Consider the following 20,154-nt stretch of genomic DNA (forward strand, 5'->3'; position numbering starts at 1 on the left):
AGGGGGAGAGAGAGGGGGGATAGGAAGACAGGAGAAACACAAAGGGAAAGAGGGAAAGAGAGAGAGCGGGAGTGACAGAGAGGAGAAAGGGAACGGAGACGAAGACCGGAGCGACAGAGAGAGGCAGAGAAGAAGGATAGAAGAAGACAAGAGTGACAGAGAGAGGGAGGGAGACGACAATTTTCTCTTCCTGTCTTTGGGGGAGGAGATGTCTGTGTCGGCCTGTTGAATTAAACATGGAGTCAGTCCTTCATTAGGAAACCAGGCAGAAGGACAGGAGCAGACAGACTCTCCCTGTAGACACCTCCATTAACACACAGTCCTTCATTAGGAAACCAGACAGAAGGACAGGAGCAGACAGACTGTCTCTGTAGACACCTCCATTAACACACAGTCCTTCATTAGGAAACCAGGCAGAAGGACAGGAGCAGACAGACTGTCTCTGTAGACACCTCCATTAACACACAGTCCTTCATTAGGAAACCAGGCAGAAGGACAGGAGCAGACAGACTGTCTCTGTAGACACCTCCATTAACACACAGTCCTTCATTAGGAAACCAGGCAGAAGGACAGGAGCAGACAGACTGTCTCTGTAGACACCTCCATTAACACACAGTCCTTCATTAGGAAACCAGGCAGAAGGACAGGAGCAGACAGACTGTCTCTGTAGACACCTCCATTAACACACAGTCCTTCATTAGGAAACCAGGCAGAAGGACAGGAGCAGACAGACTGTCTCTGTAGACACCTCCATTAACACACAGTCCTTCATTAGGAAACCAGGCAGAAGGACAGGAGCAGACAGACTGTCTCTGTAGACACCTCCATTAACACACAGTCCTTCATTAGGAAACCAGGCAGAAGGACAGGAGCAGACAGACTGTCTCTGTAGACACCTCCATTAACACACAGTCCTTCATTAGGAAACCAGGCAGAAGGACAGGAGCAGACAGACTGTCTCTGTAGACACCTCCATTAACCTAGAGATCCTAGAGTCAGTACATCTCTAAGTAGAATATATAATTCAGACTAGAGATCCTAGAGTCAGTACATCTCTGATATAGTAGATATATAATTCAGACTAGAGATCCTAGAGTCAGTACATCTCTGATATAATAGATATATAATTCAGACTAGAGATCCTAGAGTCAGTACATCTCTGATATAGTATATATATAATTCAGACTAGACATACTAGTCAGTACATCTCTGATATAGTAGATATATAATTCAGACTAGAGATCCTAGAGTCAGTACATCTCTGATATAGTAGATATATAATTCAGACTAGAGATCCTAGAGTCAGTACATCTCTGATATAATAGATATATAATTCAGACTAGCGATACTAGTCAGTACATCTCTGATATAGTAGGTATATAATTCAGACTAGAGATCCTAGAGTCAGTACATCTCTGATATAGTAGATATGTAATTCAGACTAGTGATACTAGTCAGTACATCTCTGATATAGTAGATATATAATACAGACTAGAGATACTAGTCAGTACATCTCTGATATAGTAGATATATAATTCAGACTAGCGATACTAGTCAGTACATCTCTGATATAGTAGGTATATAAATCAGACTAGAGATACTAGTCAGTACATCTCTGATATAGTAGATATATAATTCAGACTAGACATACTAGTCAGTACATCTCTGATATAGTAGATATATAATTCAGACTAGAGATACTAGTCAGTACTTCTCTGATATAGTAGATATATAATTCAGACTAGAGATCCTAGAGTCAGTACATCTCTGATATAGTAGATATATAATACAGACTAGCGATACTAGTCAGTACATCTCTGATATAGTAGATATATAATTCAGACTAGCGATACTAGTCAGTACATCTCTGATATAGTAGGTATATAATTCAGACTAGAGATACTAGTCAGTACATCTCTGATATAGTAGATATATAATTCAGACTAGAGATACTAGTCAGTACATCTCTGATATAATAGATATATAATTCAGACTAGAGATACTAGTCAGTACTTCTAAGGAAAAAGACCGAGTCATCTTGATATGAACAGACAAAAAGTAGTACATCTCTGATATAATAGATATATAATTCAGACTAGAGATACTAGTCAGTACTTCTGTGATATAGTAGATATATAATTCAGACTAGAGATACTAGAGTCAGTACATCTCTGATATAGTAGATATAGACATAAAATCAGTCAGCCCCTCCCATTGGTTGAGGTGCTCTGGGGTGTAATCATTAGTACACACCTTTGAAAACAGTTAAACGTTTTGAAACGGAAATCATTTCACAACAAAAACAAGAGTTTCTATACGACAAATTCAGGTAGGTCTCTCCCCGTTATGTTCCATGTGTTTCTTTTTGGTTCCGTTTGCTTCTGTTTGGTTCTGTTTGGTTGCTAGTGAATACATCCCAGGTAATCTAATATGTTAGAGTGGTCCAACCCTCCCTCCCCCCTCCCTCCCTCCCTCCCTCCCTCCCTCCAGGTGATCACCAGATAGTTCAGCTCTACCTCAAGTCCAAGGAGACGGGCCTGGTCTTCGCCAACACCAGCTTTGTGTTCTACAACTGCAGCGTCCACAAGTCGTAAGTCTACATGTCTAGTCTCAGATACAGTCAGAATTACAGGCTTATTACATTTTTTTAAAGGAAGTGTTGAAAATGTCATTATAAACTGTAACATGTCATTGATGTTTGATACCCATAACTAAAGAATATTAAAATAATGGCATAGTGACATAGTGTAGAAATACGAATTATTTGACTCAAAGAATTTCACATACTCATCTGATCATTGTTTGGGTTATGATTAGCTTATCTGTAGAAGTTTGCCATGATTAGGAATTTATTGCCTTTATTGCTCTCTCCTGTTCTTCACTCTCTCTCTCCTCTCTCCTGTTCCTCACTCTCTCTCCTCTCTCCTGTTCCTCGCTCTCTCTCCTTCTACTCTCTCCTCTCTCCTTTATCCTACTGTCTCCTCTCTCCTTCTCATCTCCCCTCTCTCCTACTCCTCTCTCCTCTCTCCTCTGTCCTATTTCTTCTCCTCTCTCCTACACTTCTTTCCTCATCCTTCTTTTCTCTCTTTTCTCTCCTCTCTCCTTCTCCCCTCTTCTCTCCTCTCTCCTACTCCTCTCTCCTCTGTCCTATTTCTTCTCCTCTCTCCTACTCCTCTCACCTCCTCCTTCTCCTCTCTCCTCTCACATACTCCTCTCTCCTTCTCCCCTCTTCTCTCCTCTCTCCTACTCCTCTCTCCTCTCTCCTACTCCTCTCACCTCCTCCTTCTCTCTCCTTCCTCTCTCTTACTCCTCTCTCCTACTCTCTCCTTCTCCTCTCTCAGGTGTTTGTCATGTGTGAGAAGCCCCTACCAGTGCCACTGGTGTAAATACAGACACGACTGCACCCACGACCCACGCACATGCTCCTTCCAGGAGGGACGCGTCAAGAGGCCAGAGGTAATTTCAGAGGTCAAGGGTCAAGTGTAAACGTTAGTTGATTATGATGTCTCATTGGCTATTGAGATTCAGGATGTGGTGTCCTCATTGGTTCACTTGTGAATATCTTTAATAATACAGGCTGTGAGTGATCATATCATTATAAACCAGCAAACATACAGTATTTATGATAGGATGATACTTACTGTATATCCTGCATCATGTAAAGCAAAGGAGTCAGCTACAGTACCATACTTAATGTGATATATCTGGCTCAGGCTTTCAATGCTTATCCTCCTCGCCCAAGAAGATGATTACAGACCCACCAAATCTAATAAAAATGAAACATTTCCTTTTCCCAGCCCTATTCCCAATGACAGCTTATTTCATGTGAATTATCAATAGTATTGGCACTGGCCTATTCCCTTTGAAGCAGGACTCACTGTAATTAGACATCTTTACTGTGTAGCTTGATAAGCTACAAAACAGGCCTGGATTCTCTCCCTGGCACCACACCGGCCTTGTGTGTGTGTGTGTGTGTGTGTGTGTGTGTGTGTGTGTGTGTGTGTGTGTGTGTGTGTGTGTGTGTGTGTGTGTATGGGTTGTGTGGTGTTGAAGGAAGGTATGGCAGGAGGGCAGCATGGGGAGGAACTGTGTAGTTAATCTGGCCCTCAGGGCATCCATGATGAAGACCCCTGTCTTGATGTCTGTTGCCAGGCGCTCCACGACAAGCAGGAACAAGCTCAGGGAGGGTTTTCCTCTTTTGATGAGTTTTATGCTCCATGATTTAGAATCCCACATTAGAACACCATCTCTGCCCCCAAGCGATTCAAGCACATGCAACGTGTATAAACGTAGCTGGAATAAAAAAATAAATAGTTAGATATTCATTATCTCTTTGAACTGTGGGAGAACTGCTCCGAGAGTAGGTGAGACTTAGCTTGGCGTTTCAGGATCCAATTAACACTCGTGTTGGTGGTCAATATTGACCCAGGGATAATAGTAGGATTCTTCTCATTGTGTTGACTGACAAAAAACCCAGCTCCCAAATAAAGCTGGGGGGATTTAGCATTAGCATGTTAATGACATCTCTCCCCGACATGTTTTTGTTTGACTGTTGTTTTAAAAAGCAGGTGTTTCTGTCCGCCTAACGAGCTTCATTTGGATTTAATTAACCTCGGGATTGGGGGTCGGGGATTGTCGCTACGTTCAACGTCACTGCGAATTAATGGATTTGCCTCGCATGCGCGGGTGCACGCGCACATAGACACATAAACCTACACTCACACACACACATGCACACACACACTCCCCCAACCCTCCACCGCTCCAAGCAGAAGACAATGACATGTCAACTTTGCTCAGACAAGTGGGATGGCCCCTCGCGGCGACCCTGGGATAGATGCATTTCACTATATTATTCCAATGAAGGGATTTCAGGAAGTCGATCTGGGTAATCCGCTGATGTTTCGTAATGAGCGACGTGATGCAGAGGCCTCCCGCTGACTGAGCCCCCTGTTAGTATGCACAAAGATAAATCACTAAAGCTAGCTAGACCAGAGGCCACGGCGTGCTTTGTTGTCATTGGGTAACCGATGGGAGTGGACAGGCAGGAGCTGCTCAGACTATAACGGGATATTGCATTGCCCCGCGAAACTCCGCTTTTCAGCTCATGTTGTTGACATGGAAAACAATGTCGATCCAAAATGGCCGCAGACAGCCCCACGTAAAAACTCACTAATCTAAACCATGAACACGCTCCCCTCTCCCAGATATGTAATTTGTTATGTGAATAAACACTATTTGTGTGCATCCGTAGCTACTAGTGTATATTCAGATTTACAAAAGCTTTATTTTCCCAACATTGGGCCATTTTATCTACTGTATGTGTTCTGGGGTTGTCTGAGGTGAACGAGGGGGCATCAAATACTTTTCTCCCTCCATCCCTCCTGTCTTCCCCTCTGTCTGCCTGTGGCATCATGCTACAACACCACACATGTCTTCACATCAGAGGAACATCTACCCACAACCTCCCTATGGGACATGGAAACCCATGAAATATGTAATCATGATATTAAAACCTATCAAAGTCCTGCAGGTTGATTTCCTGGCCAAACGGGCCCCTAACGAGCTGGATCAGAGCAGGAGTTTGTCAGCATCTATCTGATGAATTGGATGGAACTATTAAGAGACGTTCATTGACACATGTAATTGGCACTAGTTCCAAAGGCATTGGCAGTCCCAACTGTAACCAGACCACAACCATGTCAATGTGAAAAGAATGGGCTTGGAAGGAACAAAAACAAATGTTCAAAAGTGAAGTGTGGATATTAACAAATGTTAAACGTGAAGTGTGGATATTAACAAATGTTAAATGTGAAGTGGGGATATTAACAAATGTTAACCTCTCTAACTCTACCGTCCCACACGGCCAACATCCAGTGAAATTGCAGAGCACCAAATTTAAAAACAGAAATACTCATTATAAAAATTCATAAAACATACAAGTGTTATACATCAGTTTAAAGATGAACTTCTTGTTAATTCAACCACGGATTTCAAAAAGGCTTTACAGCGAAAGCAAACCATGTGATTATCTGAGATCAGCGCCCAGCAGACAAATCATTACAAACCGTTACCAGACAAGTAGAGGAGTTACACAAGTCAGAAATAGTGATAAAATGAATCACTTACCTTTGATGATCTTCATATGGTTGCACTCACAAGACTCCCATTTACTCAATAAATGTTTGTTTTGTTCGATAAAGTCCCTCTTTATATCCAAAAACCTCAGTTTTGTTCGCACGTTTTGTTCAGTAACCCACAGGCTCAAAGGCAGTCACAACAGACAGACGAAAAATCCGGAAAGTATCAGTAAAGTTCGTAGAAACATGTCAAACTCATCCAGAACGCCGCAGCCTGTCTGGTGTTCAACCTTCCCAAGTTCTCTCACGTCACCCTGCTCCTCCGCTCTCTCCACTGGCTTCCTGTTGAAGCTCGCATCGGCTACAAGACCATGGTGCTTGCCCACGGAGCTGTGAGGGGAACGGCACCTCCGTACCTTCAGGCTCTGATCAGGCCCTACACCCAAACAAGGGCACTGCGTTCATCCACCTCTGGCCTGCTCTCCTCCCTACCTCTGAGGAAGCACAGTTCCCGCTCAGCCCAGTCAAAACTGTTCGCTGCTCTGGCACCCCAATGGTGGAACAAGCTCCCTCACGACGCCAGGACAGCGGAGTCAATCACCACCTTCCGGAGACACCTGAAACCCCACCTCTTTAAGGAATACCTAGGATAGGATAAAGTAATCCTTCTAACCCCCCCCCTTAAATGATTTAGATGCACTATTGTAAAGTGGTTGTTCCACTGGATATCATAAGGTGAATCCACCAATTTGTAAGTCGCTCTGGATAAGAGCGTCTGCTAAATGACTTAAATGTAATGTAAATGTTTATAATCAATCCTCAAGTTGTTTTTAGTCATAATAATCAATATTTCAACCGGACAATAGCTTTGTCAAAATAAAAGGAAAACAAGAAAGGCGTACTCTAGGTCGTGCGCATGAAAAACCTCTGGGACACTGCAGTGTCCACTCATTCAGACTGTTCTTACTCCCTCATTTTTCAGAATACAAGCCTGAAACAATTTCTAAAGACTGTTGACATCTAGTGGAAGCCATAGGAAGTGCAATTTGAGTCCTAAGTCAATGGATACTGTAATGGCATTCAATAGAAAACCACTTCCTGGATGGATTTTTCTCAGGTTTTCACCTGCCATAACAGTTCTGTTATACTCACAGACATTATTTTAACAGTTTTGGAAACTTTAGAGTGTGTTTTATACAAATGTACCAATAATATGCATATCCTAGCTTCTGGGCCTGAGTAGCAGGCAGTTTACTTTGGGCACGCTTTTCATCCGGAGGTGAAAATAGTGCCCCCTACCCTAGTGAGGTTAAAAGTGAAGTGTGGATATTAACAAATGTTAAATACTAAAAGTGAAGTGGGAATATTAACAAATGTTAAATACTAAAAGTGAAATGTGGATATTAACAAATGTTAAAAGTGAAGTGTGGATATTAACAAAAGTTAAATACTAAAAGTGAAGTGGGCATATTAACAAATGTTAAAAGTGAAGTGGGCATATTAACAAATGTTAAACGTGAAGTGTGGATATTAACAAATGTTAAAAGTGAAGTGGGCATATTAACAAATGTTAAAAGTGAAGTGTGGATATTAACAAATGTTAACAGTGAAGTGTGGATATTAACAAATGTTAAAAGTGAAGTGTGGATATTAACAAATGTTAAAAGTGAAGTGTGGATATTAACAAATGTTAAAAGGGAAGTGTGGATATTAACAAATGTTAAAAGGGAAGTGTGGATATTAACAAATGTTAAAAGCTAAAAGCTCAAACAAAAGAACAAGGGGACTGACCGATATTGTCAGGATGAATGGCAGGGAGAACAGGCATCAAAACAGTATCAAATGGCACTGACGGAGACTTGCCTCCAGAACGAACAGAGACAGAGCCAGGGAGAGAGATGGAGAGAGAGAGGGAGGTAGGGAGAGAGAGAGAGAGAGAGAGGGAGAGAGAGGGGAGAGAGGGATACACCTAGAAAGAGCCAGGGAGGGAGGGAGGGAGGGGGGAGGGAGAGAGAGAGAGACACAGAAAAAGCCAGGGAGAGAGATGGAGAAGAGTGATGGGAGTGTGAGGGAGAGAGCAGGGAGGGGGATAGAGGAGAAGGGAGAGAGAGAGAGAGAGAGAGAGAGAGACAGAGAGAGAGAGAGCCAGGAAGAATGATGGGAGTGTGAGGGAGGAAGGGGAGAATGAGAGAGAGAGAGGAGAGAGAGAGAGAGAGAGATAGTCTTTGCGCAGGGCTGTGAGGTGGAGGATGAAACAAAAGCCTGTTGGAGGGAGGCCTGGCTAACCGCCCACCAAGTCTGTGTGTCTCAGTCTGACAGGGAGCTAAATATTCTCCTCACCTCCACACACACACACACACACACACTCTCTCTCTCTCTTATTCTTTTATCTCTCACCCCTCGCTTTGTCACCTTTTCTCTCTGTCTCTGCCAGATCACTGCAGCCTCTGCCAATAGCTTCCACATTCTACTCCACGCCTTTTCTCACTCTGTGTCCTGCTCTCTCCCGCTGTCATTCTCTCTCTCTCTCTCTCTCTCTCTCTCTCTCTATGCTCTACAACTCACCCATGCTGCTAATTATCCATTCTAAGTGGGTCCCAGGGATTAGAAATCTCTCAGTAGAGAGAGGGAGGAAAGAGGGGGAGAGAGACAGAGAGAAGGGGGAGGGAGAGAGAGAGAGAGAGAGAGAGAGAGAGAGAGAGAAAGTGAGAGAATGACAGAGAGGATTTTTACTGAACACTGAGATACAGTGTGATGACAACACAGTGTCTTCGTAAGAAGAGAGCATCGCTTCCCAGGTGCACTGTTGTTCGGTGGGAAATGTAGCTATGTCAGGGAGTGTCTGATTGATTGATGGGAAAGTCACTGTGTGTGTGTGTGTGTGTGTGTGTGTGTGTGTGTGTGTGTGTGTGTGTGTGTGTGTGTGTGTGTGTGTGTGTGTGTGTGTGTGTGTGTGTGTGTGTCAGAGAGAGAGAGAGACAGAGAGAGAGAGACTAAGTGAAGGCAGCATTCAGAATCTCTCCTCTGTACCCGGGGCAGAGTGATGTACCTTGAAGTGCCGCCCCCTTGCCTCCTCTCTGATCCTCTTCAGTGATTGGCTGAGGGGTGAGGCTAGGTGATCAACAATAGAAAGGTTAATTTCAGGTCTTTCTCTCTCTCTCTTTCTCTCCCTCTCCTTCCTTCCTCTGTAAGGTCATAATAACCTGTCCTGACAGGCGTCTCTGAAGACTCCATATTAAGAGCCCCTTCAGTTATTCTGTTGTTCTGCTTGGAGTCAATCACTCTCCGCATAAAGCTGCCAGCAGCTGCCTACTGAGCATCCCTCAACACATCACACAGCCAGGGTGGCAGGAGAGGATATAGGAGGGAGGGGCCTGGGAACACCCACACACACAGCAGCTGCCTACTGAGCATCCCTCAACACATCACACAGCCAGGGTGGCAGGAGAGGATATAGGAGGGAGGGGCCTGGGAACACCCACACACACAGCAGCTGCCTACTGAGCATCCCTCAACACATCACACAGCCAGGGTGGCAGGAGAGGATATTGGAGGGAGGGGCCTGGGAACACCCACACACACAGCAGCGGAGAGCGGGTGGGGGAATACTGTGTGTGTGTGTGTGTGTGTGTGTGTGTGTGTGTGTGTGTGTGTGTGTGTGTGTGTGTGTGTGTGTGTGTGTGTGTGTGTGTGTGTGTGTGTGTGTGTGTGTGTGTGTGAGTAGCTGTAAGTATGGGAGACAAGCAAAGGAGAGGGTGGCGGGCAGTTTATTTTTGTCCTCATCATTATTTATCATTGGGAGCGGGGGAGGGGGAATAAACACGTACACATTATATCAGCTTAATGGCGTGTGGTGGATCATTTCTGTATTGCCAAATGAGGAGAAACAAACTTCACACACCAGTCAGAGTTATACTTAAACTACATCTTTAATAATAAGAGCTTTGCAATAGCAATGACTTTCAACGATTCCCTATTTCTAATGAACCGTTGAGAGTGACAACACAAAAGTACAAAGATCTTTTTTTTTCACCTTTATTTAACCAGGTAGGCTAGTTGAGAACAAGTTATTATTTGCAACTGCGACCTGGCCAAGATAAAGCATAGCAGTTAGACACATAAAACACAGAGTTACACATGGAATGAACAAAACATACAGTCAATAATACAGTAGAAAAAAGAAAACAAAAAGTCTATATACAGTGAGTGCAAATGAGGTAAGATAAGGGAATTAAGGCAATAAATAAGCCATGGTGGCAAAGTAATCACAATATGGCAATTAAACACTGGAATGGTAGATGTGCAAAAGATGGATGTGCAAGTAGAGATACTGGAGTGCAAAAGGAGCAGAATAAATAAATAAATACCGTATGGGGATGAGGTAGGTAGATAGATGGGCTGTATACAGATGGGCTATGAACAGGTGCAGTGATCTGTGAGCTGCTCTGACAGCTGGTGCTTAAAGCTAGTGAGGGAGATGGGAATCTCCAGCTTCAGAGATTTTTGCAGTTCGTTGTGGAAAAAGAAGGCTACAGAGATTTTCCTCACCATTGACAAAACAAGTGGATGCATCCAGTTTGTTGAGTAGAGTGTTGGAGGCTATTTTATAGATGACATAGCCGAAGTCGAGGATCGGTAGGATGGTCAGTTTTACGAGGGTCTGTTTGGCAGCATGAGTGAAGGATGATTTGTTGCGAAATAGGAAGCCGATTCTAGATTTCATTTTGGATTGGAGATGCTTAATATGAGTCTGGAAGGAGAGTTTACAGTCTAGCCAGACACCCAGGTATTTGTAGTTATCCACGTATTCTAAGTCAGAGCCGACCAGAGTAGTGATGCTGGATGATGCGGGCAATGATCGGTTGAAAAGCATGCATTTAGTTTTATTTGCATTTAAGAGCAGTTGGAGGCCACGGAAGGAGAGTTGTATGGCATTGAAGCTCGTCTGGAGGTTAGTTAACACAGTGTCCAAAGAAGGGCCAGAAGTATACAGAATGGTGTCGTCTGCGTAGAGGTGGATCAGAGAATCACCAGCAGCAAGAGCGACATCATTGATGTATACAGAGAAGAGAGTCGGCTCAAGAATTGAACCCTGTGGCACCCCCATAGAGACTGCCAGAGGTCCGGACAACAGGCCCTCCGATTTGACACACTGAAACCTATCAGAGAAGTAGTTGGTGAACCAGGCGAGGCAATCATTTGAGAAACCAAGGCTGTTGAGTCTGCCAATAAGAATGTGGTGATTGACAGAGTCGAAAGCCTTGGCCAGGTCGATTAATACAGCTGCACAGTAATGTCTCTTATCGATGGCGGTTATGATATCGTTTAGGAACTTAAGCGTGGCTGAGGTTCACCCATGACCGGCTCTGAAACCAGATTGCATAGTGGAGAAGGTACGGTGTGATTCAAAATGGTCGGTAATCTGTTTGTTAACTTGGCTTTCGAAGACCTTAGAGATGCAGGGTAGGATAGATATAGGTCTGTAGCAGTTTGGGTCTAGAGTGTCTCCCCCTTTGAAGAGGGGGATGACCGCGGCAGCTTTCCAATCTTTGGAAATCTCAGACGATACGAAAGAGAGGTTGAACAGGCTAGTAATAGGGGTTGCAACAATTTCGGCAGATCATTTTAGAAAGAGAGGGTCCAGATTGTCTAGCCCGGCTGATTTGTATGGGTCCAGATTTTGCAGCTCTTTCAGAACATCTGCTATCTGGATTTGGCTGAAGGAGAAATGTGGGGGCTTTGGCGGGTTGCTGTGGAGGGTGCCGGGCAGTTGACCGGGATAGGGGTAGCCAGGTGGAAAGCATGGCCAGCCGTAGAGAAATGCTTATTGAAATTCTCAATTATATTGGATTTATCGGTTGTAACAGTGTTTCCTAGCCTCAGAGCAGTGGGTAGCTGGGAGGAGGTGCTCTTATTCTCCATGGACTTTACACTGTCCCAGAACTTTTTTGAGTTTGTACTGCAGGATGCAAATTTCTGTTTGAAAAAGCTAGCCTTAGCTTTCCTAACTGCCTGTGTATATTGGTTCCTAACTTCCCTGAAAAGTTGCATATCACAGGGGCTATTCAATGCGAATGCAGAACGCCACAGGATGTTTTTGTGCTGGTCAAGGGTAGACAGGTCTGGAGTGAACCAAGGGCTATATCTGTTCCTGGTTCTACATTTTTTGAATGGGACATGCTTATTTAAGATGGTGAGGAAGGCACCTTTAAAGAACAACCAGGCATCCTCTGCTGTCGAGATGAGGTCGATGTCATTCCAGGATACCCCGGCCAGGTCGATTAGGAAAAGGCCTGCTCGCAGAAGTGTTTTAGGGAGCGTTTGACAGTGATGAGGGGTGGTCGTTTGATCGAAGACCCATTACGGATGCAGGCAATGAGGCAGTGATTGCTGAGATCTTGGTTGAAAACAGCAGAGGTGTATTTGGAGGGTGAGTTAGTAAGGATGATATCTATGAGGGTGCCCGTGTTTACGGATTTGGGTTTATATCTGGTAGGTTCATTGATAAGTTGTGTGAGGTTTAGGGCATCAAGCTTAGATTGTAGGCTGGCCGGGGTGTTAAGCATGTCCCAGTTTAGGTCACCTAGCAGCACGAGCTCAGAAGATAGATGGGGGGCAATCAATTCACATATGGTGTCGAGGGCACAGCTGGGGGCAGAGGGTGGTCTATAGCAAGCGGCAACGGTGAGAGACTTGTTTCTGGAAAGGTTCATTTTTAGAAGTAGGAGCTCGAATTGTTTGGGTACGGACCTGGATAGTAAGACAGAACTCTGCAGGTTATCTTTGCAGTAGATTGCAACACCGCACCCTTTGGCAGTTCAATCTTGTCGGAAAATGTTACAGTTAGGGATGGAAATTTCAAGGTTTTTGGTGGTCTTCCTAAGCCAGGATTCAGACACGGCTAGGACATCTGGATTGGTGGAGTGTGCTAGGGCAGTGAATAGAACAAACTTAGGGAGGAGGCTTCTGATGTTAACATGCATGAAACCAAGGGTTTTACGGTTGCAGAAGTCAACAAATGAGAGAGGCTGAGGGATGGGAGTGGAGCTAGACACTGCAGGGCCTGGATTAACCTCTACATCACCAGAGGAATAGAGGAGGAGTAGGATAAGGATACGGCTAAAGGCTAACAGAACTGGACGTCTAGCACGTTCAGAACAGAGAGTAAAAGGAGCAGATTTCTGGGCACGGTAGAATATATTCAAGGTATAATGTACAGACAAAGGTATAGTAGGATGTGAATACAGTGGGGGTAAACTTGTGCATATAGTGATAATGGAAGAGATATTGTCTCTAGAAATAGCATTTAAACCAGGTGATGTCACTGCGTGTGTGGGAGGTGGAACTAAATTGTTAGCCGAGGCATTTTGAGCAGTGCTATAGGCTCTACAGTGACATAAAACAATAGTTACAAACCAAAACAGCAATGGACAAGGCATGGTGACGTTAGGGAGAGGTATGCGTAGCCGGGTGATCATAAGAGTCCAGTGCGTGGCTTCAGGCAGCTAGCGGCGGGCTAGCAGGCTAACAGAAAGGCCTTAGAGGGGCGACGCGACGGAGGAAAGTCTGTTGTGGCCTCCTCGTGCAGTTACATCAGCGGACGGATCAGCAGGGCTCCGTGTGGTAAACCAGGCCAATTGGCAAATATGTATAGTGGCCAAAGAAATATGTCCGAAGGGCCTCTTAAGCCAGCAGTCCAATGTGCTTTAGATAGCTAGCAGGCCGCGGATTAGCGGCTGTGCGTTCAGGGGACGTTAGCTGCTATAATTCTAGGTGGGAATTTTTTTATATATATATATAATAAAAAATAAGTTCAGAGCTTGCGGTAGGAATCCGGAGATATGGAGAGAATAAGTCCGACTAGCTCTGGTTTGAGTCGCGCTGTACAGACTGGCGAGAGTTGTCCGGGATAAAGGTAGCTGATGACCGCTAGCAAAGGATAGCTGACTGCTAGCTAGTAGCTTCGGAATGTGTTCAATGGGCCTCGTAAGCTAACAGTCCGTTGTGCTCTAGACAGCTAGCATTCAGGGGACGTTAGCTGCGAAAGTCGGAAGATGAGAAGGTTCAGAGCTTGCGGTAGGAATCCGGAGATATGGAGAGAAAAATAGGTCCGGTATGCTCTGGTTGAATCGCGTTGTACAAACTGGCGAGAGCTTTCCGAGCTAACAGTTAGCTGATGACCATTAGCTGGCTAGCTTATGTTGGAGATTCCAGTAATAGAGGTAGAGAAAAATACTTTAGAGAAAAAGCAGGTCCACACCACATTGGGTGAGGCGGGTTGCAGGAGAGTATTTTGAAGTAAGGGGTTAGAAAAATATAAAAAGATATGCGAAGAAAAAGATATTCAAATATATATACAAGGGACACGACAGGACGAAGAACAAAGACGTCTGACTGCTACGCCATCTTGGAAGATGACGAACAACAGATATATAGAATGGGTCACAAGGTTAAGATTTGTATGAAAGATATCTATAATACATAGCAGACAGTATCTGCTGTATCAACAGTGTTCATTGTATAGACCAGTGTCTGGTCCTCCTACTCCAAACTGGAACCGTCTCACCCTGGTACGGTATAGAACAGAACCATTACCTCATGTTATCTGGAATGTTCTTTAGGTTTTATCACCCAAAGACATGGTAAATCTCCTCTGCCAGTGTTATCTCATAGAGGCCCTCCTCAGTCAAACACACACAATAGTTAACAGAATACTCTATTCTGTCGAATAAAATAACCATTATAATGCAATACAAGCATTATAACAAAATTATATTATGAAATCTAAAATTCTAAGTCTGCCATTTGCATTGCTCTTGTCAGAATGACAGATGCTGCCAGAGATGTTGTATGCCTGTGATTAGTGATGTTTATCACTTTGTGGCAGCGGTTACTGTGTGTGTGTGTGTGTTTGTGTGTGTGTATCTGCGTGGTGTGTGTGTGTGTGTGTGTGTCTGCGTGGTGTGTGTGGGGGGTGTGTGTGTGTTTAGGGATTTCTGAGAGCTACTTACGCTTTAGACTGTGGTGTGATTTGTGGTGAGGTGTGATTTGTGGTGAGGTGTGATTTGTGGTGTGGTGTGATTTGTGGTGTGGTGTGATTTGTGGTGTGATTTATGGTGAGGTGTGGGGATGTGTATCATCCTCATTCTGACAAGTTATTACTTCTACACTCTAATTTGACATTGGATGAAATCATGTTTTAAAAGCTCTCCATGTTATTGACTAGGACTGAAGTCATTTTCCATTGGATGTTTTAAAAGCTCTCTGTCATGTTATTGTGAAACCATAACAGGAATACAGACAAAGACTTTGTTCTGTATAACGTCCGCAATTGTTCCGCTTGGACAATCAACTTCAGTTCACCTTGTTTCTGTCTGAAATGACACCTTATTCTCTATGTAAGGTGCACTATAGTGTATGTGACATCACTAGTGGTTCTGGGGGGGCAGTGTCCCTGTGACAACAATTTTGGACCCCCTTGTGGCCGCCCTAAATGAAATTATTTTTACATTACACATTTTTGCTATTGTTATTTTTTTACATCCGTTATCAGACAGTGGCAACGCGGAACACTAATTTAACCCACACATTTTCTAGAGGGACGGCTTTAGGCGGAACACAACAGTATCGTACCACATGCAAAACGATATGACAACAATAACGTCTAATGTAACTGGCCCCTCTAACAGTATAACTGGCCCCAGCTTGCCCCCCCCCAGTTGAAATGGTCTAGAACCATCACTGTGTGACATAGGGTGCCATTCCGGACTTATCCAAAAATAGGGTTCCTCCATTTTCAAAATAAATAATTCATATCTCCTCAGTTTTGTAAAGCAAACATTATTTGTGCCACTCTGTAATTTATCTATAATGACTTTTTGAATAGTGTCATGATGCGTTTTATATGCAAGCCAGCCAGTCATTCAGTGTACCCCAATCAAGTGGCTTTTAATGAACTTCAAACAAGTGTTATCGGGCAACGTGGCGGCTCCGCTTCACTTCTCAACTCCAGGAATGAGAGGACACCTTATCTGCTCTCTCTCTCTCTCTCTCTCTCTCTCTCTCTCTCTCTCTCTCTCTCTCTCTCTCTCTCTCTCTCTCTGTCCCTCTCTCTCTCTCTCTTTCTGTCCCTCTCTCCCTCTCTCTCTCGCTGTCTCTCTTTCTCTGTCTCTCTCACTTTCTCTCCCTCTCTCTCTCCCTGTCTCTCTTTCTCTGTCTCACTTTCTCTCCCTCTCTCTGTCTCTCTCGCTTTCTCTCCCTCTCTCCCTCTTTCTCTCACTGTCTCTCTTTCTCTGTCACTCTCGCTTTCTCTCCCTCTCTCTCTGTCTCTCTCTCTTGCTTTCTCTCCCTCTCTCTCTCTCTCTCTCCTGTCTCTCTCTTTCTCTCTCTTTCTCTTTCTCTGTCTCTCTCTCTCTATTAGTTTTTTCTCTCTGTCTGCCATATTCTCTTTCTCTCAATCTCTCCATATAGTAACTCTCATTATCTCTCTCTTTATCTGAGCCCTCAGTTTAACAAAGTCAAATTGTCTCACCAGGAGATGGGAGTTGTATTTCTGCACAGCACTGTAGACTCTATTCATCAACACACAGACACATAACTTCATTAGGACTGTAGACTCTACCCATCAACACACAGACACAGAACTTCATCAGGACTGTAGACTCTACCCATCAACACACAGAACTTCATCAGGACTGTAGACTCTACCCATCAACACACAGACACAGAACTTCATCAGGACTGTAGACTCTACCCATCAACACACAGAACTTCATCAGGACTGTAGACTCTACCCATCAACACACAGAACTTCATCAGGACTGTCTGTCTCTCTATCTCCATTCTCTCCTCTCATCTCCATCAGTAACCGTGTCATAGGTGGACTATTTTTACTCAGCAATTCACCTGAGTTGATGGGATGTTAATTTTAGACACCCAATTGCCAAGTGAGCCGAAAACACGCTCCCTCTCTCTCTATCCTTTTCTCTGTCTTTCTAGCTCTCTCTCTGCCTCTCTCTCCCCCTCTCTCTCTCTCTGCCTCTCTATCTCTCTTTCTCTTTTCTCATCAAAGCAGAAGCAGCTTTGATTGAACCTCTGTTGTTGGGTAAATGGAAACACATGGCCCTATTTCTAGCATGTCACTGACACTCTGTTCATTTACAAGTCAGTGTAATGATAATGCACTGCTCTCTTGACATCCTATCGATGTCCTACTCTTGACCTCCAACTCACATGCCCTTCAAACCTTGTTAAGGGCTATAGAGGCAACCAACACTAACTCTACCATCTATAACTACCCAACCACTAGAGGTAACCAACACTAACTCTACCATCTTTAACTACCCAACGACTAGAGGTAACCAACACTAACTCTACCATCTATAACTACCCAACCACTAGACAACCTACACTAGCTCTACCATCTATAACTACCCAACCACTAGAGGTAACCTACACTAACTCTACCAGATATAACTACCCAACTACTAGAGGTAACCAACACTAACTCTACCAGATATAACTACCCAACCCCTAGAGACAACCAACACTAACTCTACCAGATAAAACTACCCAACCACTAGAGGTAACCAACACTAACTCTACCAGATATAACTACCCAACCACTAGAGGTAACCAACACTAACTCTACCAGATGTAACTACCCAACCACTAGAGGTAACCAACACTAACTCTACCATCTATAACTACCCAACCACTAGAGGTAACCAACACTAACTCTACCATCTATAACTACCCAACAACTAGAGGTAACTCCACTAACTCTACCATCTATAACTACCCAACCACTAGAGGTAACCAACACTAACTCTACCATCTATAACTACCCAACCACTAGAGGTAACCAACACTAACTCTACCAGATGTAACTACCCAACCACTAGAGGTAACTCCACTAACTCTACCATCTATAACTACCCAACCACTAGAGGTAACCAACACTAACTCTACCATCTATAACTACCCAACCACTAGAGGTAACCAACACTAACTCTACCAGATATAACTACCCAACCACTAGAGGTAACCAACACTAACTCTACTAGATATAACTACCCAACCACTAGAGGTAACCAACACTAACTCTACCATCTATAACTACCCAACCACCAGAGACAACCAACACTAACTCTACCAGATATAGCTACCCAACCACTAGAGGTAACCAACACTAACTCTACCATCTATAACTACCCAACCACTAGAGGTAACCAACACTAACTCTACCATCTATAACTACCCAACCACTAGAGGTAACCAACACTAACTCTACCAGATATAACTACCCAACCACTAGAGGTAACCAACACTAACTCTACCAGATATAACTACCCAACCACTAGAGGTAACCAACACTAACTCTACCATCTATAACTACCCAACCACCAGAGACAACCAACACTAACTCTACCAGATATAACTACCCAACCACTAGAGGTAACCAACACTAACTCTACCAGATATAACTACCCAACCACTAGAGGTAACCAACACTAACTCTACCATCTATAACTACCCAACCACTAGAGGTAACCAACACTAACTCTACCATCTATAACTACCCAACCACTAGAGGTAACCAACACTAACTCTACCAGATATAACTACCCAACCACTAAAGACAACCAACACTAACTCTACCATCTATAACTACCCAACCACTAGAGGTAACCAACACTAACTCTACCATCTATAACTACCCAACCACTAGAGGTAACCAACACTAACTCTACCAGATGGTACTACCCAACCACTAGAGGTAACCAACACTAACTCTACCATCTATAACTACCCAACCACTAGACAACCAACACTAACTCTACCAGATATAGCTACCCAACCCCTAGAGGTAACCAACATTAACTCTACCAGATATAACTACCCAACCACTAGAGGTAACCAACACTAACTCTACCATCTATAACTACCCAACCACTAGAGGTAACCAACACTAACTCTACCATGTATAACTACCCAACCACTAGACAACCTACACTAGCTCTACCAGATATAACTACCCAACCACTAGAGGTAACCAACACCAACTCTACCATCTATAACTACCCAACCACTAGACAACCAACACTAACTCTACCATCTATAACTACCCAACCACTAGAGGTAACCAACACTAACTCTACCATCTATAAGTACCCAACTACTAGAGGTAACCAACACTAACTCTACCATCTATAACTACCCAACCACTAGAGGTAACCTACACTAACTCTACCAGATATAACTACCCAACCACTAGAAGTAACCTACACTAACTCTACCAGATATAACTACCCAACTACTAGAGGTAACCAACACTAACTCTACCAGATATAACTACCCAACCCCTAGAGACAACCAACACTAACTCTACCAGATATAACTACCCAACCACTAGAGGTAACCAACACTAACTCTACCAGATATAACTACCCAACCACTAGAGGTAACCAACACTAACTCTACCAGATGTAACTACCCAACCACTAGAGGTAACCAACACTAACTCTACCATCTATAACTACCCAACCACTAGAGGTAACCAAGACTAACTCTACCAGATGTAACTACCCAACCACTAGAGGTAACTCCACTAACTCTACCATCTATAACTACCCAACCACTAGAGGTAACCAACACTAACTCTACCATCTATAACTACCCAACCACTAGAGGTAACCAACACTAACTCTACCATCTATAACTACCCAACCACTAGAGGTAACCAACACTAACTCTACCAGATATAGCTACCCAACCACTAGAGGTAACCTACACTAACTCTACCATCTATAACTACCCCACCACTAGAGGTAACCAACACTAACTCTACCATCTATAACTATCCAACCACTAGAGGTAACCAACACTAACTCTACCAGATATAACTACCCAACCACTAGAGGTAACCAACACTAACTCTACCAGATATAACTACCCAACCACTAGAGGTAACCAACACTAACTCTACCATCTATAACTACCCAACCACCAGAGACAACCAACACTAACTCTACCAGATATAGCTACCCAACCACTAGAGGTAACCAACACTAAC

The 20,154-nt window shown here is 43.8% G+C and overlaps 1 protein-coding gene across 2 annotated transcripts in view; it reads left to right on the plus strand.

The window, feature by feature from the left end:
• LOC106576477 (plexin-A4) overlaps positions 1–20,154 on the plus strand; it is a 643,097-nt gene that overhangs the window by 487,267 nt on the left and 135,676 nt on the right. For both annotated transcript variants that reach the window (XM_045700071.1, XM_045700072.1), the window contains exons 8-9: positions 2,491–2,590; positions 3,342–3,456. In XM_045700071.1, coding sequence (XP_045556027.1) covers positions 2,491–2,590; positions 3,342–3,456 — 215 coding nt within the window. The remainder of the gene's footprint in view (positions 1–2,490; positions 2,591–3,341; positions 3,457–20,154) is intronic.

Source organism: Salmo salar, chromosome ssa17 (genome assembly GCF_905237065.1).
Source record: "Salmo salar chromosome ssa17, Ssal_v3.1, whole genome shotgun sequence".
Classification (NCBI taxonomy): Eukaryota; Metazoa; Chordata; class Actinopteri; order Salmoniformes; family Salmonidae; genus Salmo; species Salmo salar.